Source organism: Xyrauchen texanus, chromosome 4, assembly GCF_025860055.1.
Source record: "Xyrauchen texanus isolate HMW12.3.18 chromosome 4, RBS_HiC_50CHRs, whole genome shotgun sequence".
NCBI classification, from domain to species: domain Eukaryota; kingdom Metazoa; phylum Chordata; class Actinopteri; order Cypriniformes; family Catostomidae; genus Xyrauchen; species Xyrauchen texanus.
Window position 1 is genome coordinate 1,354,776 of NC_068279.1, and position 27,850 is coordinate 1,382,625.

Below are 27,850 nucleotides of genomic sequence, written 5' to 3' on the forward strand. Positions count from 1 at the left end.
GTGATTGGAACACAGTGTAAAGCGCTTTGGTAACCTCTAAGGTGCAGACCATTTACAAGGTTGTTCACCGATGGTATATGCTTCTGTCAAAGCCATCCGTCTGTGCCATCTCAACTTCATTATTTAAAAAATCTTGTTTGATAGTGTAAGACATGTTAAACAACTACATTACCCATGGTACAGCAGAGAAAGATCCACCAATCAGAGAACCTCAAAAGGGAGAAGTTGATTTTGAATATAGTATTGCTGATAACATCAACTCTATGTTTCTTGTGGGGCTTTTCCACTGCACGGTACAGCTATTCCACTGTGGATAGTACCTGGTACATGGTACTTTTTTTAGTACCACCACGGTTGAGGTTCCAAGCGAGCCGTTTTGACGTCAAAACCCTGCAGATCACTGATTGTTAGAGAGAATCGTCACTGGATTTTCGACACGGGACATCAACCCGCTAGTTTTAAAGTTAGCTACAGCGATAGCAGTATCATTTGTTCACACGACTTTCGAATTGTAAAAAGAAATGGCTGTGCGCAAAACCACGCCGTGGTCAATAAACGAGGTGCAGACGTTCCTCTCGTTAGCGATGAATGAAACAACACGAAACAAAAACAGCCGAAGTGGTTCAAACAGAAGAATGTGGAAGTGGTTTGACCAAATGGACGCTAAGGATGGTGAGTTAACTCTATACTCTGCTTGAAAGCTTCACTTTATTTAGTTGAGCAGCTACTGGAAGCTTGCTAATTTTACCAATTTAACTGTTACACTTGTGTAAATCACCATGCAACAACTGCTTCATGCAACACAATGAGCTAGTAGCTAACAGCTAGCGGTCGTATTATTGTTTATTGTTTTGTGTCGTGTTTAAGATGATGTCACGGTGCAACTATGACAATCAGCCTATAATCCCACCCACGTTGAGGTGGCACTAAACAGCAGTGGAAAAGCAACCTCAGAAAAGTAAAGAGAGTCGAGTCGAACCGTGACGTGACGTGCAGTTGAAAAGTGCCATTAGTGGAGTGGAAGAGACAAAAAATGTGAGTATAGTAAAAACATTTCAGGAAATCTAAGGATTATAATGATTTAGATATATCACCTATAAAGAGTTTAATAAAATGTATATTAAAACATTTGGCGTAAGTATCTTATCATGTCAAACAGGAACGTTTCCAGATCAAATGAAAATTGTTCACAATGTTCACAACTCCTATTAAGCCTTCCAGCCTTTGGGCTATACATTTCTGAAAAACTTCCGAAGAGGAGGAAACACTGAAAGGTAGTCTCAGAAATTATCACGGTTACTGTTGTAACCTTCGTTCCCTGAGGGAGGGAACGAGACATTGTGTCGAATGAAGTGACACCAGGGGTCACTTCATTGGGAGCCTCGCGTACCTTTGAATTTGAGAAAAGGCCAATGAGAAATTAGCAGACAGAATTTGCATGTTGCATGCAGGTGCTACATGACTAGCATGGTAGCAACCCGGCAGCATAGAGTGTGAAGTGGCTGGGGCTATCTTAGCGCTACAAAATGCGTCGAGGAAGGCGGTCTTTTCTGGTCCTATTCTTTCAGGGGGAAAAGACCCTGCTGAGGCCACATCCTGCCCAGACTTGGGGGAGATACCATGTGGCAAATACACCACGAGGGTTGTGAAACCGTACGTGGGAGCGGCGCGGAGGTAGGTCCAGCCTGATGAGGGAGGAGCTCTACAAGCACGCGACCGGTGACAGTGGGACTGCCCAAGGGAGACGCGTACCGTGGAAAATACATCACAGGGAGTTGCCTGAAGAGGGAATTAAGCCTGTGGAGCCCTACGCCAGTACAGAGCACCTGTGGCTCGTAATGGGTCTGGACGCAAATTGCTCCGCTGAATTCACTGGCCAGAAGGCTATGGAGGAAGAACATCCAGGAAGCAACGCTTAGTGGCTAACCTGGGAGAGAAGGCGCACTGGATAAACTTGGTGAAGGGTCGTCTGTTCTGCATTACCGAGTTCTACTGGCTCGGACATGACAAAACGCAGGATGAGACCGACTCAACCCTGAGATTGTCAAATCTCACAAAGGTATTGGATGTTTTCCAGCTTGCTGCTCTGCAGATGTCTGCTGGGGAGGTGCCGCTGGCCAGTGCCCAATAGGATGCCACACTTCTCGTTGAGTGTGTTCGAACCCACAAGGGGGCGGGCACAGCCTGGATCTGGTAAGCCAGTGAGATGGTGTCAACGACCCAGTGAGCTAACCTCTGTTTGGAGACGCCGTTCCCTTTCCACCATCCGCCAGAACATCTAAAGCTCTGCATGCGGTCCAAATAGATAAGCAAAGCACGTACCGGACACAGCAATGAAAGGGCTGGGTCTGACTCCTCTCGGGGCAGCAATTGCAGGTTCACGGGTCGTAGGAACCTTGGGCATGTAGCACAGTCGCGGCCTCAGGATAACTTGAGAATAGGCCGGACTTAACTCCAGGCAGGTGTCGCTGACAGAGAATGCTTGAAGGTCCCCAACCCTCTTGATGGAGGCTAACGTTATCAGCGTACAACATACTATGTTAGCGTACAACATATTATTCTAGCTAATGCTACAATAGCCTCCCTGACTATTTTCCAGGGAGGTGCTATCACGTGAGCTTAAGATCCGAGAACCAGGTCCGGGTGGGAAAATAAGGAGCCACTAAGTTGAACAGTTCCTCATCCTCCCTGATCTTGCACAGCACCAGTGCAAGAAAGCTCACTGGGGGAAATGCGTACTTGCGCAGCTGTGTGCCAACACGTCTGTCCCGAGAGGGGCTTCTGTCAGAGTGTACCAGAGCGGCAGTGGGTGTTGTCTTGGGAGGCGAAGAGATCTATCTGTGCCATGCCGAATCGGTCCCAAATCAGCTGGACCACCTGGGGTGGAGCCTCCACTCTCTACTGGGCGAGACCTATCGTGACAGCACGTCCGCTGTAGTGTTGCAGTTGCCAGGGATATGAGTGGCGTGCAGCGATCTGCAGCTTACTCCAAAGGAGATGGCCGGCGAGTTGTAACATATGACGAGAGTGCACACCACCTTGCCGATGACTGTGCGTGCTCCTTGGAGAGGCGCACTGTCATCGAGTCTGAGTCTAACTCCATGCCGAGAAAAGAGATGCTCTTAACCGGGGCGAGCTTGCTCTTTTCCCAGTTGACCTGAAGCCCTAGACGGCTTAGGTGCTTGAGCACCTGGTGCCTGTGAGTGCATAGTAACTCTCGAGAGTGAGCCAGGACGAGCCAGTCGTCGAGGTAATTGAGTATTGGATCAGGGACAGGCTGACGGAGAGTACCTTGTAGTGATACGCCTGGCCGTCAGACGCGAACCGTAGGAAGGGTCGTGTCGAGGCAAGATAGAAACGTGGAAGTACGCGTCCTTCAGGTCTACAGCCGCAAACCAATCTAGCTGTAGAACGCAGTTTAGTATCTGCTTCTGCCTGAGCATTTTGAATGGGAGTTTGTGTAAGGCCCGGTTGAGAACTCGCAAGTGACTAGCATGGGAGCAGGAAAAGGCAGCTGTGGCCTTTTCTCTCTCTATGTTTTCTCTCCATAGAGTGTTAGATGCAGCTGAGGCAATCTAACGCTATAACACACATTGGGGAAGGTGTTCTTTTCCAGTCTGTAACAAACTTCAGGCCAGGAGGGGAAGGAGGACACAGGTAACTGGTTTCTTCGACTCACAGGTACAGCTTTTAATTAATAACCTCCAGCACTTTACAGCTTCACAACAACACAATAGTTCTTCAGTCTAACAACAGGTCTCTTTGTCCCTGACTCTCATATCGTGCCAACACTAGACTGGCGCGTGTTTCTCCCTAACTGGAGGTTCTGTGGCCATCTTTATGCCAATCTCCCCATGCTCACTGAAAGAGACAGGTGTTAGACATAATTTAGCTAAGGTGCAAGCGCCCTAACTGCTTTCTCTCCCGGACGGGCACTTGACCACGCCCCCGCTGCCACATACACCCACCACCCAACTCAGGCCGGGGCGCCATCCTTTCCATATCTGGAAAGGAAGTCAGCGGCAGCCATCTGCACCCCCGGTCTTTGGATCACCTTGAATTTAAAGGGCTGGAGCGCCAGACACCAACGGGTGATCCGGGCGTAAGTATCCTTCATGCGGTGGAGCCATTGGAGTGGGGCGTGATCCGAGCAGAGAGTGAAGGCCAGCCCCAGCAGGTAATATCGGAGCGTGAGGACCGCCAATTTGATGGCTAGATGCTCCTTCTCCACAGTGCTGTACTTGGTCTCCCACAAGGAGAGCTTCCGGCTGATGTACAGCACCGGGCGATCCTCCCCCTCCACCACCTGCGAGAGTACGGCCCCCAGCCATCTGTCTGAAGCGTCAGTCTGCAATACAAAAGGGAGAGAGAAGTCTGGTGCATGTAAAAACGGCTCCCCACAAAGTGCGGCTTTAACCTGAGTGAACGCCTGTTGGCACTGCTCCGACCATTGGACCGGGTCTGGAGCCCCCTTTTTAGTGAAGTCAGTCAGCGGGCTGGTGACGTCTGAATAATTAGGTACAAACCTCCTATAATAGCCAGCCCCAGGAACTGCCTCACCACCTTTTTGGTCTTAGGTCTTGGGCAAAGGGGGGGATATGCCAATAACCCTTTGTCAAATCCAACGTCGAATAAAATCGAGCAGTACCTAACCAATCGAGCAACTCATCAACACGGGGCATCGGGTATGCGTCAAATTTAGACACCGTGTTGACTTTTCTATAATCCACACAGAAGCGAACCGACCCGTCACTCTTGGGAACAAGAACAACTGGGCTGGACCAATCACTGTGGGATTCCTCTATTACCCCCATATCAAGCATTGCATCCAATTCTTCCTGAACTATTTTCTTTTTGTGTTCGGGCAGGCAATAGGGGCGGCTACGTACCACCACTCCCGGCTCGGTCTTGATGTGGTGCTGGATGAGGTTCGTACGACCCGGTAGAGGGGAAAACACATCTGCAAACTACAAACTGCAGAGTGAGGGGGAGGAGGGGAACACAATGGGGGAGGGGGAAGAAGAGAGAGAGAGAGCAAGGCTCTTCCGTCCTTGGGTATGCCACCAAATGGTCCTCAGCAAGCTGGACAGCCTCCTCCAGGGACGCCGGGCGGTGGCACTGGACCCATTCCGTGGTTCCCTTCGGCAGAATGTGAATAAGCTGCTCCAGTACCACCTGGTCGATTACTCCCCCGACGTCAGGTTTCCCTGCTAGCAACAACTTCCGGCACGCCTCTCGGAGCCGCTGGGAGAAGGCAAATGTGCGGTCCTTCTTACTCAGCTTTAACGACTGGAACAGCTGACGATATTGCTCTGCGCTGCAATCCAACCGCTGCAGGATAGCCTTTTTCAAGCCACTTAAACCAGGAGACTCGCCGCCGGCAACTGTTGGGCCGCGAGTTGGGCTTCCCCAGACAGCAATGGTAGAAGCCTGGCTGCCCATTGTTCACGGACATCAGCCAATAAAACTGCCTGGTAGAGGGTGAGAAAGAAGGTCCTTCCTCAGTGGAGTACCAGAGCGGGCGGCGGGAAGATTCCTTGGAGGCGAACAGGTCTACCTGTGTTTTGCCACATCTATTCTAAATCAGCTGGACCACCTTGGGGTGGAGCCTCCACTCTCCACTGAGCGTGGCCTGTCGTGACAGCGTGTCCGCTGTCTTATTGAGGCTGCCCGGCGTGCAAGTGGCATGCAGTGACCTCAGCCATTGCTGACTCCAAAGTAGGAGATGGCAGGCGAGTTGCGACATACGACAAGAGCGAATGCCGCTTTGGCGAGTTATATATGCTGCAGTAGCAGTGCTGTCTGACATGCTTGCCCTGAAAGCGGGAAGAATCTCCACAGGGCAAGAAGTACAGCCAGCAACTCTAGGCAGTTGATGAGCCATCCCAGCCGCGGTCCTGTCCAGGAGCCAGCGGCTGCATGCCCGTTGTACATGGCGCCCCAGCCCAGGTTTGAGGCATATGTGGTGACCACTACGCATCTGGACACCTGCTGTAAGGGGACTCTTGTCCACAGAAAACAGAGGTCTGTCCATGGGCTTAATAGCTGATGGCTGAGAAGGGTGATGGTCACGCGTTATGTGCCATGGCGCCATGCTAATCTCGGGACTCGAGTCTGAAGCTGGCGCTGGAGCTCATATCTCATATGTATAAACCCGAGCGGCGCAGCCGCGGCTGGGGATGCCGTATGCCCTCGAACTTCCTCGGTGGGACCGCTGTTGCATGTCTGAGCGAACTCAGGGAGTTCAGCACCAGCTGCGCATGCTCGCTTATGAGGCACGCTATCACTGAGTCTAACTCCATTCCGAGAAAAGAGAAGCTCTGAACCATGGAGAGCTTGCTCTTTTTCTAGTTGACCTGAAGCCCTAGGCGGCTGAGGTGCATGAATACCTGGTTCCTGTGGGCGTACAGTGACTCTTGAGAGTGAGCTAGGATCAGCCAGTCATCGAGGTAATTGAGTATGCGGATAGTGGATGCCCGGGCGCCTTGAACCGAGGAACCAATTGTCTAACCGTGAGGGCTGAGGGAAGGACGGAGGGTTCCAGTCCAGCCCAACACTCACGGCGGCCCAGGCAAGCATAGCGACTGCTGCGCGTCGGCCTCTGACTGGGTAGGCAGACACGAAGGTGGCAGCCCAGTTGAGTCATCAGCGTCAGACACCACGAACGCACTCTCCGATGGAGCGGTCAAACTCTCAACCTCCTCGAAGGAGACATAAGACTATCCGTAGGGCGAGCCGACCTCGCGTCGGACACGGATGGGGACAAACGAGCGTCCTGGGGAGCTGGTGGTTTTCTGGGATTTACCCGGCGAAAGGAAAGCTGTGACCTCACCGTTGTCATGGTTGCCATCTGTTGTCTAACCCAATTTGTTAACTTCTCCGTGTCCTCTTTCAATTTCTTCTCAATGGCAGTTTTTTCTGTTCATAAGCTATTTGTGAAACCTGTGTTTTCATCTCATTAACTTCAATCTCCAGGTCAAATGTCTGTTTTTTACTCTGTTTAAGTGTGAGTGACAGAAGGGGAACAATAGTTAAAAACAGTGAAAAAAAGAGGGCTGCAAACCTACAAAAAAATGCCTTCTTCAAGGTGCAGCCTACAATACACAAAAATGACTTAAGAAAAGTCTCACTTCATTTTTGCTAAATTGGGCACACCTGCTCAGAAAAAATCACTAACACACATAATTTAGTGTCAGAAATCCACAAGGTGGAGTATATCTAGGTACTTATATCATTGTAAATGTTGTCACAATAAAGAGAGAGAGAATGTATAGATATATATATAATGTAAATTATAACCACAATAGGAAAAATACATAAACTATTTAAAGAAAAGGACTTTTCAATTTCTTCATTTAAACCTGGAAAATCCATTGCCTTCATCTGATAAATATAAAATGTTTTCTCATTGTAATAATATTTTTAAACGGTCCCCGCCTTCTATGTTTCTTTCAACTGTTTGTAAAACTATAAGACTATCAGGGTTGCTATTGTGGGCTACCTGAAAATGTCTCGCCATAGGATGTCCATATTATGTTTTCTAATGGTATGCTTATGTTCAGAGACCCTATCCTTTAAACAACGCTTCGTTCTCCCAATGTAGAAGCTACCGCAACTGCATGATAGACAATACACTAAATACTGTGTGTTGCAGTTAATGAAGGACTTAACCTCATAGGCTTTTTCAGTCTTAAAGTCAATGTGCTGTTTACCCTCCTTTATATTACAGCAATGATTACACAAGCCACATTTATATAAGCCCTTTAAAGACTGATGAAGCCAATTAGTTTTCTTTTTGCTAGATAAGTGACTTTTAACTAATTTGTCTTTTAGGGACGGTGCTCTTCTGAAACTGATTTTGGGAAGGCCAGGAGAATCTTCACTAAGAGTGAGATCGCTCTGGATCAAATATCAATTGGACATGACAACTGAAGACAACTGAAGACATTTTTTCACCTTTTGTTGTCTAACCAATTTTGTTAAATTCTCCGTATCCTCTTTCAATTTCTTCTCAATGGCAGTTTTTTCTGTTCATCAGCTATTTGTGAAACCTGTGTTTTCATCTCATTAACTTCAATCTCCAGGTCAAATGTCTGTTTTTTACTCTGTTCAATAATGAGCAGAATCAGATCCAGTGAACACTTGTTCGAAAAAGCCTCCCATTTACACCTAATCAGAGTCCTCAAAGCCAAAAGTAGGACTTTTTTTGATCCTTTGACCTCTTGGGATTCGACCCTCACGCCAGTAATCTCAATATTCCAATGGAGTTTAGCTTGATTTTCCATGATCTTAGTCAGTAAAAGTACTGTTTGTTTTTAGATTAATCTGTTATCAAGTAACTGAAGTCATCCAACAAAGACTGTGAAACAATGATGTCCTTGTTCATGCCAATAAGAGAATTCATCCTGGTGTCCTTTCATCGCCATTATCTGCTTATAAGATTTCTCTCTTCTGTGGAAGTACAAAGGCCCTTTTGATTTGATTCCCAAAACATTTTACATTTATTCATTTGGCAGATGCTTTTATCCAAAATGACTTTCAAAAGAGGAAAACATAAGCGAATCATCTTAAGGAGACAGTGGTACAAAAGTGGCATGTTACAGAGTTTCACTAGCATTAGAAAAGTATTCAAAACATATACAAGTGCAAATTTTATTTATTTATTTTTGTTAGTGACTATTTAAGTGCTCTTGGGAAAGATGCATTTTAAGTAGTGTTTTGAAGACAGAGAGTGAGTCAGTTTCACGGATGGAGTTGGGACGGTTATTCCACCAATGTGGTATGAAGAAGCTGAAAGTCAGAGAAAGTGTTTTGGTGCCTCTTTGTTTTGGTACAACAAGGCGGGGTTCATTAGCCGACCGCAGGCTTCTAGCGGGAGTGAAGTTCTGCAGAAATGATTTTAGGTGTGCTGGAGCCTTGAACTTGAGACGTGCATCAACCGTACATTACGAAACACCCGTTTCTCAATGTGCACTGCACAATATTCCTGATTCATGACATGATATGATTTTAAAGCAAAATACTTTTGTTCAAGGTGATTAAATCAAAATAAGATTTCGACATCTCAAATTATGTCTATCTATCTAACAAAAATAAAACAGTTGAAATGTGTAATTAACTAATAAGGTACAGTGAAATTCACTTTAACCCATATTTGTGTGTGTGTGACGAGTCACATTTTGTGGTAATCAACAGCCACAAATGTTATTGATTGAACTTAACTTGTATTGATCCTTAAATATTCCTTTAAATTAACAAAGTCATGGATGAAATATGACCGCACATTATTAATCATTGCATGCATTTCCCTGTGCCACAGAGAATGAGTGCCCGCTGGTGCCACCCTAGGCAACCACATACTTAAATGATTCCTAAGAATGGCCTTGTGTAAAATCACACAAATCTGATCACTTGACATGTAGGAATGTAAAATGTCAAGTTACAAAGAAATTACAAGGAACAAATTTTATTTCTTCATGGCCAACACCTACACCCCCGTTGATGATGATGATCAGGATAATGTAAAGCCTTGTAACATCAAACCCTATAAAAGAGCTTCTTCCACTCTCTTTGGAGAGATAACATCTGTTGTTATTGAAGACAGTGTTGCTGGTGAAGTCCCAGGATTTTACAAAACTACAAGAATAGTGAGTATGCTTTAAAGCCCCCATACATCAGCTTTAGATAATGTCTTTTCAGCAGTAACAGTGCCGTTAAAAGGATTAATGTCAATATAACTGAGTAGAAACAGTAGTGCTAAAAATTCCAGGCTTTATCAGCAAGCTTTAATGCAAAAAAAAAAGATTTTAAGTGGACAATAAAAATGACCTGCACACTAGCAGAAGTGAATGAATTCATGGTGAAAATTAAAGACTCTTGTCTCAGTATTACAGAATTAAAGTTGTGACAGATGTTGCTTTGAGAAATGATTTTGATTCTAACTTTATGTGCTTGACAAAAAGCAACTTGTTAGCAACTTTTAATATTTTAAAGCACAATAGTTTTAAAATTCATGGTTGAGGTATGACTTTGTAATTTATGTTGTATTTTGTATTGAACTGTATATAACAGATTTGCATTTAGATTTGCACTATGTATATGTGTATGTATGTATGTGTGTATGCAGGGTAGGGGCGTAACAGAATACATGTAACGGGATTATATATTTAAAATACAAAATATAAGTAACTGTATTCCACTACAGTTACAATTTAAAATATAGCTGCAAGCAGTGATACCAGGGTCAAGCCAATTATTTTTTCACAAAGCTTTGTGACATGTTTTTGGTTAGAGTCTGATGAACAGTGTATGAGGAGTCAGAAAAGTCAACTTTCAATCATAAAAAAAAAAACAATTATTTTAAAAATAAAAAAAATTGCTATTTCACTTTTGTCCAGTATGTGGCAGTGTTCTGAAACTGCTGAGGTACTATCTGGGCATAATGTTATCGTGCAAGAAAGCATTCAAGAGTTATAAGCCAAAATAGTTATTTTTCTATCTCCTGACCAGTAGGGGACAGTGTGCCAAAACACTGTAGGTAACCTTGGGACTTAATGATGATTACATGTACAAAGTTTCATCCCAATCACTCAAAGCATTGCGGAGATACAGCCGCAAGTTTAATTTTGAACATTCTTCATAGAATTCATTGACGCGTCAATCGAAAACGGTATCGTTTATCAAAATTATGTGAATAATTATTTGTCGTGAGTGCCTCTAGATGATGCAGAAAATTTTTCATGCAAATTAAAGAAACAGTCTAGGAGGAGTTCGAAAAAGTAGCTTTTCAAAACATTTAAAAATGGCGGACCTAAAGTTTGCTCGATCGTGACATAATTGGTATCAATGTTCTTGACATGAACCACGTAATCTATAAAGACCAGCCTCATGATATTAGGCAAAAGGAGTCAATCGCTATTAGCATTTATAGGAATAGCATAATAATTTTTGACCACAAGGTGGCGCTGTCCCAAAACTTTTTGAGTCCTGTCAGAGCATGGTGCCAAAGACATATACCGAGTTTCGTAATGATACAGTCGTTGGTAAATTCAGCATTTTATGATAAAATTCAAAATGGCTGACATCCGAAATGGCCTACTGAATCTAATGATCTAATTTGATGATTTTACTGTTCAGAAGTTATAAGCAAATATTTTCATTTTTACATTTACATTTATGCATTTGGCAGACGCTTTTATCCAAAGTGACTTACAGTGCACTTATTACAGGGACAATCCCCCGGAGCAACCTGGAGTTAAGTGCCTTGCTCAAGGGCCCAACAGTGGCATCTTGGTGGTGCTGGGGCTTGAACCCCTGACCTTCTGGTCAGTAACCCTGAGCCTCAACCACTGAGCCACCACTGCCCCAATATTTCATATCTTGTGACCAGTTGAGGGCAGTGCCACAAAACACTGCAGGCATTTGCTGCATTTCTACTTCTAATTTTTACTCCACTGATATTTAGGTTTAGGTTTGGGGAGTAGAGCTAATAAAATATGCATTCCTCTTCACTGTATTACATCCTGTACAGCTGAAAAGAACTCGCTTCACAGATAGTTGATGGCGCCCTCTCCTGGATATAAATGAACTTACACATGCCTAAAACAGTGTTTTAAATTTCTGTAACATATACCCATTTCTGCTAAAGAAGATGACCTACTTTTTTATTTCACTTCATTATATTATATATATATTAAACAATTCAATTCACAAGGTAAAACATGAATTTTACACAATGTCCCAACTTTTTGGGAATTGGGGGGGAACTTATTTGTCCTACATTAATTCCTGCATAGTTACATATTAATGAAGGAACAGTTTTATTACTCTTAGTCTATAGGTTTGTGCTGATGTTAAACAGTTATAATGTATATTGGTTTGTGTGTGTGGGGGGCATTTCTTAGCATATTAGCATACTTCTCATCATATGTGTGCACAGACACACAGGTTTTTTAAAAGAGAAAAAAAAAAGGTTTTGCCCTGAATAGTTCTGAAATGATGCAAATGTACTTTCATGTCCACTCTATTGCTTTATAGATGAGTGCATCCAAACCCCAGAAAAGGTAATCCTGCTTAGATGGTCAGAATATTGGATTCCATGTCTCTCTCTCTCTCTCTCTTTATTTATATCAATGAATAATCTCAGTAATTATGAGAATGACTGTTCAAAATTAAATGTATTATAAATGATGTGTTTAAAATAATCAAGTTACACTGCAGCACTTGTATGTCTGTGTATGACTCCTGCAGCAGTTTGGTGAGAATCGGACACTCTCTGAATAAGAACGAGGAAGAGTTTGTAAAGAGAAGGAAAGACATCGTTCTAAAATGCCTTGAGACGCTCAATATAAACTGTAGTCAGGTAAAACCTCCAGAAAAACCTTTCGTTATGCTTTGTTACATCTGTCTGTCTATACTTTCATGAAATTACCTAAAAGATTTGTTGTAGTAAAGGAACACCAGATCAGTTTCCCAGAACAATGATGTCATCAGGGCTGATTGTGTTTGAGTGTATAAGAGCTGTGATATTTGGGTTTCATGAACAGGTGCCAAATATTGCACTACTGGGTTCTGGAGGAGGAGAACGAGCCATGGTGGGTTTACTGGGATCCCTGGATCAACTCGGCAAAGCAGGTCTTCTGGACTGTTTCCTCTATCTGAGTGGAGTCTCTGGATCTACATGGTACTGACCCAAACAAAAACACACACGGATGGTCTGGGGCCATATGAATAAAACTTCTCAGACAAGCTCTAAATAATAGTGTAAAGATTTGAATTAAGTGCCAAAACATTCCTAGCAAAAAGACATTTTTATAAAGACACTAAAGATAACTTTCAACAAAGTCTAAACCTGATTTGTAAGAGCTGACTGAGATGACACTAAAGTGTAGGAAGGACTACATTGATGTCTACCCAAAATAGCCAATAGTGAGCCTGCAAGGGTATAACGTCATGACACCATTCATTCAGACATTAAAAACACACATTTAAATGATATCAAATAAACCAAACTCTTTGTTATAATCCCATTACTGTTTCCACATTAGTACTTGTAAACTAGTAAATTTGGCAGGTAACACACACTTGCTCAATTAACTAGGTCTATTTGAAGTAACAAATGCTGTTGGGAAACAATGACAACTGCATGACTTCGAGTTTATAATATTTACTGATAAGAATAAATAAAATGTAATTTATGAGCTGGTGTTAAACATCTCTCAAGTGCATAAATCTGTTGAAGACACCCCACACGAAACTACAAGCTTCTATAAAACATTTATTCAAGTGTTTGGGTTGGGCTGTTTTATATTGTGCATTACGGTGTCTAAGCAAACATAAGCCATGAGCTCATGTTGGAATGTCAGAAATGAGATGAACTCTAAGAGGGATTTTCTTTCTATCAAGGTGCATGGCGTCCTTATACCAAGAACCGGACTGGACCAGCAATCTGGAGGCAGTGAAACAAAAGATCGTGCAGAGACTCAGTGGTGGCGGAGTGAGCTGGAGTGAAAAATGTTCCAAACTGAAGAAATATTACCATGAGAAAGACATCTTCAGTTTGACAGATGTTTGGGCAGTGATGGTCGTCACTTCATATGTGAAAGAGGTCTGAAACTATTCATAATAAAATTCATGACTTACAAGTTTTATGATTTTTATGCTGGTAAAAGTGGTCGCACACAGTCTTAAAAGATGTGTTGTATTTTTTTATTAGTTTATTGATTTTGGGACTCAAAGGTAACCCCCTATTTATTGATGAACTGATCGTAATTACATAATTAAATATTTTAAAGATTAAATTCAGTTCATTTTCATTTTTGATCCAACAACCTACAAACTGTAACTTTGGTGAAAACGACTCAAAGGAAACGATCACTCTTCTTTTTCTCCAGTAGAAAGAGAACTTTACTGAGAGCATGTCGAGTTTCATCACTTGAACTTGTTTGGGATTGAAAGCGTTTAGTGTGTAACAATTGTCCTTGATTTTCTCTTCAGATAGACGAACACACACTCTCAGAGAGGAGCGGCAAGAACAGTAAAGACCCGTATCCCATCTACACCGTGATCGACAAACATTGCAAACTGTACAAAGAAGCAGGTCTGTGTGTTTGTTTGTGTGTGTGTCTCTGTGTGTGTGTATGTGAGAATATCTGTGTGTCTGTGAGTGTGTGTATCTGTGTGTGTGTGTCTGTGTGAGAATATCTGTGTGTCTGTGAGTGTGTGTATCTGTGTGTGTGTGTCTGTGAGTGTGTGTGACTGTCTGTGAGTGTGTGTGTGTCTGTCTGTGTGTGTGACTGTCTGTGTCTGTGATTGTGTGTGTGTCTGTCTGTGTGTGTGTGTGTGTGTGTGTGTCTGTGAGTGTGTGTGACTGTCTGTGAGTGTGTGTGTGTCTGTCTGTGTGACTGTCTGTGTCTGTGTGTGTGTGTCTGTGAGTGTGTGTGTGTCTGTCTGTGTGTGTGACTGTCTGTGAGTGTGTGTGTGTGTCTGTCTGTGTGACTGTCTGTGATTGTGTGTGTGTGTGTGTGTCTGTGAGTGTGTGTGACTGTCTGTGAGTGTGTGTGTGTGTCTGTCTGTGTGACTGTCTGTGTCTGTGATTGTGTGTGTGTGTGTGTGTCTGTGAGTGTGTGTGACTGTCTGTGATTGTGTGTGTGTCTGTCTGTGTGTGTGTGTGTGTGTGTGTGTGTGTGTGTGTGTGTGTGTGTGTGTGTGTGTGTGTGTGTGTGTGGGAAATAAATGTCGGCATTTGACTGGATGAGTTATCTGTCTGCAGACCCCTGGTTTGAGAGCACTCCTCATGAAGCAGGTTATTCCCTCATTGGAGCATTTGTGGACGTCTTTGGGTTCGGCAGTCAGTTTGAAAATGGCTTAGAAATTAAAAAACAGCCTGAAATTGACATGCTCTACCTACAAGGTAACAAACTCTGTTAAAGGAATGTCTTAAAGGAACGTTCCGGATTCAGTACAAGTGAAGCTCGATCGACAGTATTTGTGGCGTAATGCTGATTAAAACAAACAATTTTGACTCGTTCCTCATTTTCTTAAAAAATATATATATATATCTGTGTTATAGTGAGACACACAATGGAAGTCAATGGGTCAATATTTGGACGGTTTAAAGTTGGGGGCGTGCTCAGGGTGGTAAGCAATAAATTAACAAGGACATTTGCATCTATGTGAACTTCTGCAGTCTGGTCTGAGTCTGGTTTATGGTTAGGGTGGGGTTAGCCAGAGAGGAACTGGCCCCCACAGTGTGTCTGGTTTAGGGTTTGGGTGGGGTTAGCCAAAGGGGAACTGGCCCCCACAGTGAGTCTGGTTTAGGGTTTGGGTGGGGTTAGCCAGAGGGGAACTGGCCCCCACAGTGAGTCCGGTTTAGGGTTAGGGTGGGGTTAGACAGAGGGGAACTGGCCCCTACAGTGAGTCTGGTTTAGGGTTTGGGTGGGGTTAGTCAGAGGGGAACTGGCCCCCACAGTGAGTCCGGTTTAGGGTTAGGGTGGGGTTAGACAGAGGGGAACTGGCCCCTACAGTGAGTCTGGTTTAGGGTTTGGGTGGGGTTAGTCAGAGGGGAACTGGCCCCCACAGTGAGTCTGGTTTAGGGTTAGGGTGGGGTTAATCAGAGGGAACTGGCCCCCACAGTGAGTCCGGTTTAGGGTTAGGGTGGGGTTAGTCAGAGGGAACTGGCCCCCACAGTGAGTCTGGTTTAGGGTTTGGGTGGGGTTAGTCAGAGGGAACTGGCCCCCACAGTGAGTCTGGTTTAGGGTTAGGGTGGGGTTAATCAGAGGGAACTGGCCCCCACAGTGAGTCTGGTTTAGGGTTAGGGTGGGGTTAGACAGAGGGGAACTGGCCCCCACAGTGAGTCTGGTTTAGGGTTAGGGTGGGGTTAGTCAGAGGGGAACTGGCCCCCACAGCGAGTCTGGTTTAGGGTTAGGGTGGGGTTAGTCAGAGGGGAACTGGCCCCCATAGCGACTCTGGTTTAGGGTTAGGGTGGGGTTAGTCAGAGGGGAACTGGCCCCCACAGCGAGTCTGGTTTAGGGTTAGAGTGGGGTTAGTCAGAGGGGAACTGGCCCCCACAGTGAGTCTGGTTTAGGGTTTGGGTGGGGTTAGTCAGAGGGGAACTGGCCCCCACAGTGAGTCTGGTTTAGGGTTTGGGTGGGGCTAGTCAGAGGGGAAGGTTTAGGGTTAGAGTGGGGTTAGTCAGAGGGGAACTGGCCCCCACAGCGAGTCCGGTTTACGGTTAGAGTGGGGTTAGTCAGAGGGGAACTGGCCCCCACAGTGAGTCCGGTTTAGGGTTTGGGTGGGGTTAGTCAGAGGGGAACTGGCCCCCACAGTGAGTCTGGTTTAGGGTTTGGGTGGGGTTAGTCAGAGGGGAACTGGCCCCCACAGTGAGTCTGGTTTAGGGTTAGGGTGGGGTTAGACAGAGGGGAACTGGCCCCCACAGTGAGTCTGGTTTAGGGTTTGGGTGGGGTTAGACAGAGGGGAACTGGCCCCCACAGTGAGTCTGGTTTAGGGTTAGGGTGGGGTTAGTCAGAGGGGAACTGGCCCCCACAGTGAGTCTGGTTTGGGTGGGGTTAGTCAGAGGGGAACTGGCCCCCACAGTGAGTCTGGTTTAGGGTTAGGGTGGGGTTAGTCAGAGGGGAACTGGCCCCCACAGCGAGTCTGGTTTAGGGTTAGGGTGGGGTTAGTCAGAGGGGAACTGGCCCCCACAGCGAGTCTGGTTTAGGGATAGGGTGGGGTTAGTCAGAGGGGAACTGGCCCCCACAGCGAGTCTGGTTTAGGGATAGGGTGGGGTTAGTCAGAGAGGAACTGGCCCCCACAGCGAGTCTGGTTTAGGGATAGGGTGGGGTTAGTCAGAGGGGAACTGGCCCCCACAGCGAGTCGGTTTAGGGTTAGGGTGGGGTTAGTCAGAGGGGAACTGGCCCCCACAGCGAGTCCGGTTTAGGGTTAGGGTGGGGTTAGTCAGAGGGGAACTGGCCCCCACAGCGAGTCCGGTTTAGGGTTAGGGTGGGGTTAGTCAGAGGGGAACTGGCCCCCACAGCGAGTCCGGTTTAGGGTTAGGGTGGGGTTATTCAGAGGGGAACTGGCCCCCACAGTGAGTCTGGTTTAGGGTTAGGGTGGGGTTAGACAGAGGGGAACTGGCCCCCACAGTGAGTCCGGTTTAGGGTTTGGGTGGGGTTAGTCAGAGGGGAACTGGCCCCCACAGTGAGTCCGGTTTAGGGTTAGGGTGGGGTTAGTCAGAGGGGAACTGGCCCCCACAGTGAGTCCGGTTTAGGGTTAGAGTGGGGTTAGTCAGAGGGGAACTGGCCCCCACAGTGAGTCCGGTTTAGGGTTTGGGTGGGGTTAGTCAGAGGGGAACTGGCCCCCACAGTGAGTCCGGTTTAGGGTTTGGGTGGGGTTAGTCAGAGGGGAACTGGCCCCCACAGTGAGTCCGGTTTAGGGTTTGGGTGGGGTTAGTCAGAGGGGAACTGGCCCCCACAGTGAGTCTGGTTTAGGGTTAGGGTGGGGTTAGTCAGAGGGGAACTGGCCCCCACAGCGAGTCTGGTTTAGGGTTAGGGTGGGGTTAGTCAGAGGGGAACTGGCCCCCACAGCGAGTCTGGTTTAGGGTTAGGGTGGGGTTAGTCAGAGGGAACTGGCCCCCACAGCGAGTCTGGTTTAGGGTTAGGGTGGGGTTAGTCAGAGGGGAACTGATCCCCACAGTGAGTCTGGTTTAGGGTTAGGGTGGGGTTAGTCAGAGGGGAACTGACCCCCACAGTGAGTCTGGTTTAGGGTTAGGGTGGGGTTAGTCAGAGGGGAACTGGCCCCACAGTGAGTCTGGTTTAGGGTTAGGGTGGGGTTAGTCAGAGGGGAACTGACCCCCACAGTGAGTCTGGTTTCTCACAAGGTTATTTTTATTCATTAATCTACATATTATTGAGTTTTGTGTTCCTTGCCACAGTCGCTTTCAGCTGCTCACTAGGGTTATAAATACAATTATTATTTAATTACTTATTTTTAAACATGATTAACAATCGTATTTTATTTAATTACACAATGATGATTTATCAACATTATAGACATTACAGTTTTATCATCTGTTAATGCTGATCTTCTGTAAAGCTGCTTTGAAACGACGAGTGTTGTGAAATACAAGTAAAACTGACTTGACATTAAAGTCAGAAATTTGACAAATTGTATTTATCTTCACACTGATGGTCAGTAAATTATTTCATCACTTAACAAATCATGTTAACACACATATGGTTTATGTCTTGTGTCTATACTTTTGAAACAGTATTTTAATGTTCATTCTAAATGACTTCCATTGGAAGTGTCTCAATGTTACCTCGGTTTTGGCTTTTTATTTTAAGAAAAGGAGGGACGAGTCAAAATGAATTTTTGTGGTATTCAACATCATGCCGCAAATACTGTCGATTGAGCTTAACTTGTGTTGAACCCGGAATATTCAATAATTATTGTACTCTGTACAATGACTATTTTGTACGCAATATAAAACAAATATGTGTGTATTATTTGTAATATTCAAAGTTCCAAATGATTGTGTCCACTGTGTGTAATGTCATAATATGAGCTTTGATTAAAACCATATACTATATGATAATAATTAGTGTTGTCCTGTCTAACGGCAGGATACACATGTGCTTTAGACACACACACACACACATATATAAACAGTCATGTTGTGCTTTTTCATGACCATGTAGAGATTAAAGAAAAAGGAACTCGGATCTATCAATGGAGTTCTTTAAACTTTTCTATATGCTTAAACTATGTTTACCTGACAAGCATCTGTAGTAACATTATCTATCATGTCCTCTTGCGGTATGGGACATCTGCACGGGGCACAAACATGCAAGCTATTCTATAAATTAGTGAGGACACAATCGGTCATTGCAAATATGTCCATAAATGATGCATGTTTCAGATCATATTACACTTTCTGTTTTTGGCATTGGCAAAATAAATGTGATAAACTTCCTCCTTGTGTTCTTTTGCAGCTCTGTGTGGCAGCGCTCTTGCTGATGAAGATGAGAATTGGAAATTCCTTTGGGAAAAGATACAAGGTAGCACTAGTGTCTCTGTCCCATTTGTTCTGAGGATTGTTTTCTGTTAGAATGCAAAAGTAATTAATTATCATGTGAACTCATTTATTTACCCACAGAATTCTTTGGACATTTCAAATCTACAAATATGTTTGAGGAAATGCAGAAAGGTAACATATTTCTTATTGTTTTTATATATTGTTAAATTAAACACATGTAACAGCTGGCTCTTAACAACAGAAAACAACACTTGTTCACAAACAACAAAGATGTACTAATATAAAGTATTATTATCACACTATTATTGTATCATTAATGTGAAGCTTTCTTGAGCTCTGGAAAGGTGCTATCCAAATGAAATGTATTATTATTATTATTATTAATTTATCATGGTGTAGGCAAGCTACTGTGAGCGTAGGAACACTCTAACTACATGTAGCTTCCCCAGATGCCCCAAAACTTCATGTAATTCCCAACAACCCTGAGGGGGGGAAGGAGACGATTCTAGTATGGGCACGCCAGTCCCTGCCTTTTCTCTCCACAGAATATTATATTCAGCTGGGGCCTTTAAATGCTCATAAAACGCACTGGGGAAGGCATTCTTTTCCCTTCCTATTCTTTCAGGGTGAAAAGACCCCCTGATGGGGAGGGTAAAAAAAAGGCAAATATGTCATATGGGCCTTAGCCCGCACATGGAAGAAGCGCAGCGCAGCGACCGAGGCAGAGAGGAATCTGCCAAGGGAGACGTGGGTCTACTGATAAAGGGAGACAATACCGCGGAAGATACATCACAGGGGTACCGAGTAACCTACTGGGGTAACTGAGACCTTCCGGACCGAACTCCAGGCATGTTCGCAGACAGAGAATGCTTGCAGGTCCCCAACCCTCTGATCGAAGTGAGCGCGTTCAAGAGGGCGGTCTCTCCGTAGGCATAGGACCATGGAGAGGTCCCATGAGGAAAGAGGTGCGGCCTAGGAGGAACAGGTTGTGCTTACCAAGAGACTTACCTTCAACAGCATCGTGGTGTGTTGCTATAGCAGCTACAAGACCTTGAGAGTGGAGGGGGACAGCCGCCCCTACAATTCTCTTGCAGGAAAGAAAGCACTGCCTGACTGCGCAGCTCTGGGGGTCTTCACTTACAGGAAGAAAACCACTTAGTGAACACACGCCACTTCAGGGACTACAGCTACAGTGTAGAAGATGCCCTGGCCTGAGTGTTCATGTAAACCACTGCGGGCGGTATATGACTTGGGTCGTGCACGTCGCGTACAGGGACCAGACATTAAAATTCCAGAGGTCTTGGTGTGGGTGCCAGATTGTGCCCCGTACCTGAGAAAGAAGGTCCTTCCTCAGGGGAATCTGCCAGGGATGTGCTGTCGTGAGGAGCATGAAGCCCAAGAACCAAGTCTGGGTGATCCAATACGGCACCACAAGGGTGACTTGTTCCTCATCCTCCCTGAACTTGCACAGAGTCTGTGCAAGTAGGCTTAGTGGGGGGAATGTGTATTTGCGCAGCCCCTGGGGCCAGCTGTGTGCCAATGCCTCTGTAATGAGGGGAGCTCCCATCAGGGCATACCAAAGCGGGCAGTGGGAGGATTCCCGAGAGGCGAACAGATCTACCTGTGCCTTGCCGAATCGACTCCGGATCAGCTGGGGGTGGAGTATGAGTGGCCCGCAGTGACCTAAATTGCCGCGGACTCCAGAGGAGGTGTTGACGGGCGAGTTGCGACATGCAACGCAAGTGTAAACCGCCTTAGCAGTTTATATAAGCCACTGTCGTCATGTTGTGCATCCGGACAAACACGCACTTGCCCTGGATCAACGTCAATAGCCTCCGCAGGGCGAGCAGTATTTGCAAAAATGTTGCAATGTGCAGGTATATTTCATGAGCCCAGTCTGTACAAAGAACAATTATTTAATAAATATACGTCTATGAGTTCATCATGTGTGTATGTTTGCTTCTGGTTGTGGGAAAACCAGAATCAGAAGATATCAGAAGATATAATAAATCTGACAGGAGAAAAAGTGCTTGCATTCAAGACGTTCTGCAATGTGTTCAAGTTTGTTTAATGTGTGTTTTCTTTGAAAGATCCAGAATCTCCACATGTGGATATTGGCTACCAGGTGCTCATGGATCTTGTGGACATGAATCTGTGTGTTTTGAATGGCATCGACCCGTCTCCTTATGATGATTCCATCAGAGCAAACCTGGCAGGTAATGTTTCTGTGTGCTGTAATTCACATAAAGGAGACTCTATGGAGTGAGCTGTCACTCGTTTTACTCCAGTGAATATTTCGTATGACTGATTCATTCTTTAAAAGTCCATTTCTGTGAAGACATAAACCTTAAAGGGGACCTATTATGCAAAATTCACTTTTACATGGTGTTTGTACATAAATATATTGATAAAAATCCCCCCACTCCTCTTTCTTATATTTCTATTCATCAAAAACAGGGGACCAAAAACTATCTGTTTTCATTTCTGTGCTAAAATGATGTCATTTGAGAGCAGGCCACGCCCACGACTGGTGATTGACTCCACCCTATTATCGTAGATCCTCCCTGTGATCGACACACAGTCCGCCATTATTTTCCATGCTGGATCAGATACAGTGAGAAGAATAATGTCTCATAAGTGTCCTGTTGTTGATGTAAAAGTGAACAGTCTTTATGTACTCCCGGCATCAGAGCCACTGAAGACACAGATGATTAGTTTTGTTTTTGAAGGGAATGTGTCCTCCAATCTACCTAAATGCATTTATGTTTACGCAAATCATTTTACATCAGACTGTGTTGTCACAGTGTTTGTGTGTGTTGCTCATCCATCATTGCAAAACTGCTGAAAAAACTCTACAACAAATAAAGAAATTGATCAAATAATCATTCCGAAACTTCCTTACGAAGTCTAGTTATCCGAAGCAGAGATGTCAAAACTCGGCCATATTCTGGATACGCAGCAGCTCATTTGAATTTAAAGACACACACACAAAAACAGCTCGTTTTATTCCCACACATAAATTGGCATTTTCAACATGGTATAATAAAGGACCTGTGGGGTATTTTGAGCTGAAACTTCACAGACACATTCTGGGGACACCAAAGATTTAAATTACATCTTGTGAAAAGGGGCATAATAGGTGCCCTTTAAAGTCTTGACATCTAAACAGTTATTGAACATTTCCACTTTAATTGCCTTGGTAGAAATGTTCATTGAGTACTCATTAAGATATGAGGTAAGTTGTCACAATGACAATTTGTTTGTTTATTTACACTGATTTGAGAAGAATACTTTTGTTTTGAAATATAAAACACTGCCTAAAGTAAAAATAAAACCAATACACAAGTGAAAATGATATGCTGTCAGAAAATAAACAATCAAATCCAACCACAAACCTATTTTTGATGTTTCTACTAAAATACATTTACATATTCTCTGCTTTTCACAGAACTTTCTGGAGGCAAATCTCAGCTGATTCTTGAAATCGGAGAACTCAATATCACTGACAAAGTGGCTGCAAAAGTGTACATGAAGCAATACACAGAGTATGTATGCAACAATTTGAGTGCATGGTTCAGTTTCTGGCCAATTGGTGAGTTGAACAGTCTCTAAAATGACATATACTATGTATTTCAATAAAACATTTTCCAGTCAGATTAATGTAAACTATTTTTATTCAACAAAATATTTTCATCTCTTAATAGCTTTATTTACATTTATAAAGCTTTCATGTTGTGTAGGAATTTTATGAGATGACAGCTCAGAGATTCTATACTCAGTGCTGTTCACCTCCTCAAACTGAGAAATCATTTCTGTTCCCTATCGGTCACTCACTCGACGTTGTGTGATGAGTTGACATTAGGGGTTCAGACATCTCCGATCTTTGAGAAAAGGCCAATGAGAATTGGCGCGTGGAATTTTCATGCAACTCCCCCAGACAAACGGGTATAAAAGGAGTGCCACTTACAAACATGCACTCAGATTTCTTCTTCGGAGACAAGCGGATGTATTCACAGAGCTGAAATCCTCCTGCTGTTCCATTCATCTCTCTCTAAAAGCTGTTGAATCTACGGCGCATTACAGCGGTTCTCCCCCTCACACACTATGGTTGTGCAGAATCAACACCCCTGGGCACTTCGACTGCTGAGCAAGAGCTTCTTGTATATATATATAGCCAACTCTGTCTTTCTACCTACGGGTATGAGGCGAGGTCGGCTAGCACTGGGGGCGATATGGGGACATCAATGGGAGCTTCTCTGCTGGGTATCCCCCCACGGACCTCCCATTCCCCATCACGCTCATATGTTCCCACCGAGCTCTGGAGCGAGGTTGCTGGTCTGACTCCAGCTGCAGCTCAGTCACAGGCCGATGCCCCCGTTCATGGCAGGCACACCTTTCACTGCCCGCACACGTTCCGTGAGCTTCTCCGCTCTCACTAGCCTCGATGGCAGGGCGGCAAGGGGCTATTTGTCGATTCCCCAAATGGATCAGGCGGTTGCGGGCACACCGCCACTTGGCGGAGTCATCCAGGGCTCCTGTCCAGGGCCTGTAGGCTGATGTCATCACTGACAGCTAAAGCCTACAGCACTGCTGGACACGCTGCTTCCACCTTACATGCCATGGCTCTCCTGCAGGTACACCAAGCCAAGGCACATAGAGAGCTGCACGAGGGTCACCTGACCTGGGACTAATGCAGGAGCTGCGCACAGCGACTGACTTCGCCCTCCGGGTGACAAAGGTCATGGCGCGGGCTCTCGGGCTCCGCCAAAGACCGCCCTCCTGACGGAGCTCACCTCCATCAAGAGGTTAGGGATGATGCAGGCGTTCTCTGCTAGCGAACTGTACCTGGAGTTCGGTCGGGCTTACTCTCATGTCATCCTGAGACCCCGACTGGGCTAAGTGCCCAAGGTTCACACAACCCCTATCAGGGATCAGGTGGTGAAACTGCAAGTGCTGCCCCAGGAGGAGGCAGATCCAGCCTTGGCATTGCTGTGTCCGGTGCATGCTCTTCGCATCTACTTGGATCGTACTCAGAGCTTTAGAAGCTTCGAGCAGCTCTTTGTCTGCATAATAAAAAAACATGTGACTCTATAGTGTGAATTTTGACAGCGCCTGACTCGTCCCTGAAGTGAAGCAATGAACTCAGATTAGTTACACTGAAATCATAAACTAATTCAAGTTATTATGACTGCCAACAACTGCACAAGTTGAGCCTGAGCTCATTTTTACTCCAACTAACACTTGTTTGTTGTTCTCTGTCTGGAATGCTCATGTAACGGTATCCAGCTGGTAGGTAGCTGCGCAGTGTGTAAAATCTCATCCACCTGGCCTCAAGAGGCACACTAGCAACTGACGCTGGGGCTTTAGCATTCTCGTTAGCATGCCCACCTCCAATGCCGGAGACCCCAGTTTCAATCCCACTCAGAGCGGGTTGAGCAGTACCGGTTACACTCGTATGGGTAGTTTTTACATTACTTCTTATGGAGACCAGAACCAGAAAACAGTCCAGTGACACCCTGTTAAAAAGACCAACTTAACCAGCACACAAAACACAACATAAACTGGTGACAAAAACTGGATCATGATTCTAAGAACCATTAAAGAACCTTCATTTTGCATGTATTTGGTTTTGTTTTTGTAAACAGATTGTTTGACGAGCATTTTTCTATGCATGGCTGGGTGGATCTGGGGCAGGAAATATAACTTTCTCTACAACATGACAGGTGAGAATGGACCTGACAATAACTAGCAATTGTGTGTAAATAATAAATGAACTCAGTGAGGTTTATTACTCATGCTATTCCACACTAATACTCTGTCAGATGGATCAGTGCCTTCTGTTCTGCGGACAAGTAAGAAGAGAGACTATGAGGACGCTGCACTGTTGCTCAACTCACCGTTCATCTCAGTGTTGAGAGAAGAGAGAGACATTGATCTCATTATTTCTCTGGATTTCAGTGATGGCGATCCTTTCAAGGTATTGTACACATAATCTCATAAAAGCTCATTTAAAGGGATAGCTCGACCAAATATAAAAGACTATGTCATCATTTACTCACCCTCATGTTGTTCTCTTTCTTCCATGGAACACAAATTGAGAAATGTTGAAGAATCTTCACGCTGCCTTTTTCCATAAGACAGTTCATAATTACCAACAATTTTCCATCATCTACCGAATTTACATTTATCCATTTGGCAGACGCTTTTATCCAAAGTGACTTACAGTGCACTTATTACAGGGACAATCCCCCCGGAGCAACCTGGAGTTAAGTGTCTTACTCAAGAACACAACGGTGGTGACTGTGGGGATCAAACCAGCAACCTTCTAAGGGTATCTGGAAAATACGTATACCCTTTTTGCCCCCTTTGACTTTCCATAGTTCAATGCACATTGATTAGCCTGTAGAGCTGTTCAAGTTGTAGTCCAAAAACCCGCAAGGGAATTAGCATTTTCGAGACATGGGTTCCTTTGGGATGTCATACGGGTTTTTATAAAGGCAGTTTGGATGTATACGTAAAATAATTTCTGTGGCAAAGACGTTTTGTTCTACAACGTCCAATTGTAGACCATTAAAAAATGTATGCTGACAACAAGTTGCTATACATGGACCACACCGGTTCTCCGTTTATCAGGCATGTTCACTTCACTCACATGCTTGTGGTAGTTGTAGTCATCATTTATTCTGTAGTCCTGTTTCATCAGACTCTCGCTTGTCATTTGTCCATGGTTTTAGTTCTTGTAAGGCCACCTTCACCGCCGTTAAATCATGAATAACATAAAATACCTATTGACTTGATTACTAAGGTGAGCTATTCCCATGTGGCATTGCTTATCACCAGAATGTCACATGTTGTGTGCTTTTATGGTGCTTTATGGTTATTTTTGGACAAATTGGTGTCATAGAATGAATGTTACGCTATATGCAGTTTTGTAAATGACTTTTATGTGCCGCTTTCTACATTTTGATACAATTTCCTGGTGAAATGAAAACTAGAAATGCTACAACAACTGGGCATTTTATAAACTGTCACACAAATACAATTATGATTACGAGTTTATAAACACTTATTTTTCGCTCTGTTACTCACACACTGCCATGTTATGATACTGAAACATTTTTACTTAATGCATGACATGAAAAGCAACACATTTTAATGCTTGTACTACAGACTCACCTACACTTATTCCAATGTCATTAGCTTGCTCGGTAGCTCACCTTTAGGTTTGGGGGGAACATTTTACTTAGATTTACATTTATGCATTTGGCAGACACTTTTATCCAAAGAGACTTACAGTGCACTTATTACAGGGACAATCCCCCTGGAGCAACCTGGAGTTAAGTGCCTTACTCAAGGACACAATGGTGGTGACTGTGGGGTTCGAACCAACGACCTTCTGATTAACAGCCCTGTGCTTTAGCCACTACACCACCACCATTAAAAACCTTGTCTGATCACACGCCTCATTTCACTCGGTTTTGGCGCCCCCGCTGGGACATTTCACTGTGAAACTGCAGCCAAACGTTTAATGAAGTACATAATTTCAGTTTTGTAAAACCGTTGCGATGCTCATGTAAATTTCATGAGATCAGGCTGTTTTTGGAGCTTGAGAGCCCCTCCTCACTGTATGCTTTTATTGTATAGACAAAAACTACGTGAACATTCTGCTGAAGCTCAGGGTTGTGCAAAGTTCAGAATTTCAGAATGATCTCCCTTTCAATTCATGAGTTGGAATATGAATTGAATTGGCCACGCCCCACAGGAAGTTGAATCGGACTGATAGGAAGTGGAATTTACTGAACTGCAATTCAAAGAAATTCAACACGGTCACATACACAATTCATTAGTCCAAGACAAATTTGTGACAAATAATTATTTGTATTTTTTTACCAAGTATGCCTATTTATTACTTAATAGGTAGAATAACATTTTTAAATTATAGACTTAAATTTCTCACTAAAATAAATAAATAAAATTAACAGTCATCTAAAGATTTTATTTTTGTATCAGAAATGGTACACCACATTATTTTTAGAAAACTTCATAAAATTAATGGAAAATATTTGCTTCGTTTGCAGATTTTAGAAAAATATACTTAAAAATAGTTGTTAATTTCTTTGAATTTCATTCCATTTTAATTCTACTTCCTTAAATTCCAATTCTACATCCCTTTTGCTACCTCAGTTGAAATTCACTCCACATTCAGGAACTGAATTGGTATTTTTCATTCATTCTGACTGAATCATCTTTTGTGTTTTATGGAATTCGTGTGTTTGGAATGACACGCGAGTGAGTAAATTATGACAGTGAACTTTTCCTTTAAGCTCCAAATTATGTTGAAATGCTCTTTCACCGCAGACTGTGACGGAAGCTGCTAAGAAATGTGAGGACCTAAAGATCCCTTTCCCAGAAATCATCATACCAACTGGGGAATTAGTCAATCCGAAGGACTTCTATTTGTTTGACGGCAAAGGGAAAGCTCCAACCGTGATACACATTCCACTCTTTAATACCGTCAACTGTGGAGGCAAGTTCATATTTTCAATCACAATCTGGAGTCATAAAAATACAACAAATAAATCAACTGTGTTCTGATTGTGTGTTTTTGTTTTATCAGATAAACTTCAGGAAATGAGGAAGAAATATTGCACCTTTCAACGGTCATACAGTCATGACATGATCAATGAGCTCATGGAGCTTGCTGGGAAAAACATCACAAATAACAAAGAGAAACTGGTGGAAGAGATTCGTAAAGCAGCAAATGAACCATGAGTTACTGTGTCCATGTGCTTAATACAGATAATGACAATCTGAATA

General features: G+C 44.1%; 2 protein-coding genes across 2 annotated transcripts in view; one reads left to right on the forward strand and one right to left on the reverse strand.

The window, feature by feature from the left end:
• rcl1 (RNA terminal phosphate cyclase-like 1) overlaps nucleotides 1–27,850 on the reverse strand; it is a 146,759-nt gene that overhangs the window by 91,290 nt on the left and 27,619 nt on the right. The gene's annotated exons all lie outside the window — the stretch shown is intronic.
• LOC127643150 (cytosolic phospholipase A2 gamma-like) lies at nucleotides 12,037–27,805 on the forward strand. The gene is made up of 14 exons (XM_052125742.1): nucleotides 12,037–12,062; nucleotides 12,253–12,361; nucleotides 12,546–12,682; nucleotides 13,405–13,606; nucleotides 13,996–14,098; nucleotides 14,771–14,911; nucleotides 18,990–19,055; nucleotides 19,154–19,204; nucleotides 21,124–21,249; nucleotides 22,482–22,625; nucleotides 24,679–24,756; nucleotides 24,856–25,010; nucleotides 27,392–27,560; nucleotides 27,651–27,805. The coding sequence occupies exons 1-14, from the start codon at nucleotides 12,037–12,039 to the stop codon at nucleotides 27,803–27,805; spliced, it is 1,662 nt and encodes a 553-aa protein (XP_051981702.1).

Bases quoted from the DNA above. Each gene is read 5' to 3' on its own strand.
- LOC127643150 (XM_052125742.1), top strand. From the start codon at position 12,037: ATGAGTGCATCCAAACCCCAGAAAAG. The intron at 12,063-12,252 runs GTAATCCTGCTT...CTCCTGCAGCAG, and splicing joins GCATCCAAACCCCAGAAAAG to TTTGGTGAGAATCGGACACT. The intron at 12,683-13,404 runs GTACTGACCCAA...CTTTCTATCAAG, and splicing joins GGAGTCTCTGGATCTACATG to GTGCATGGCGTCCTTATACC.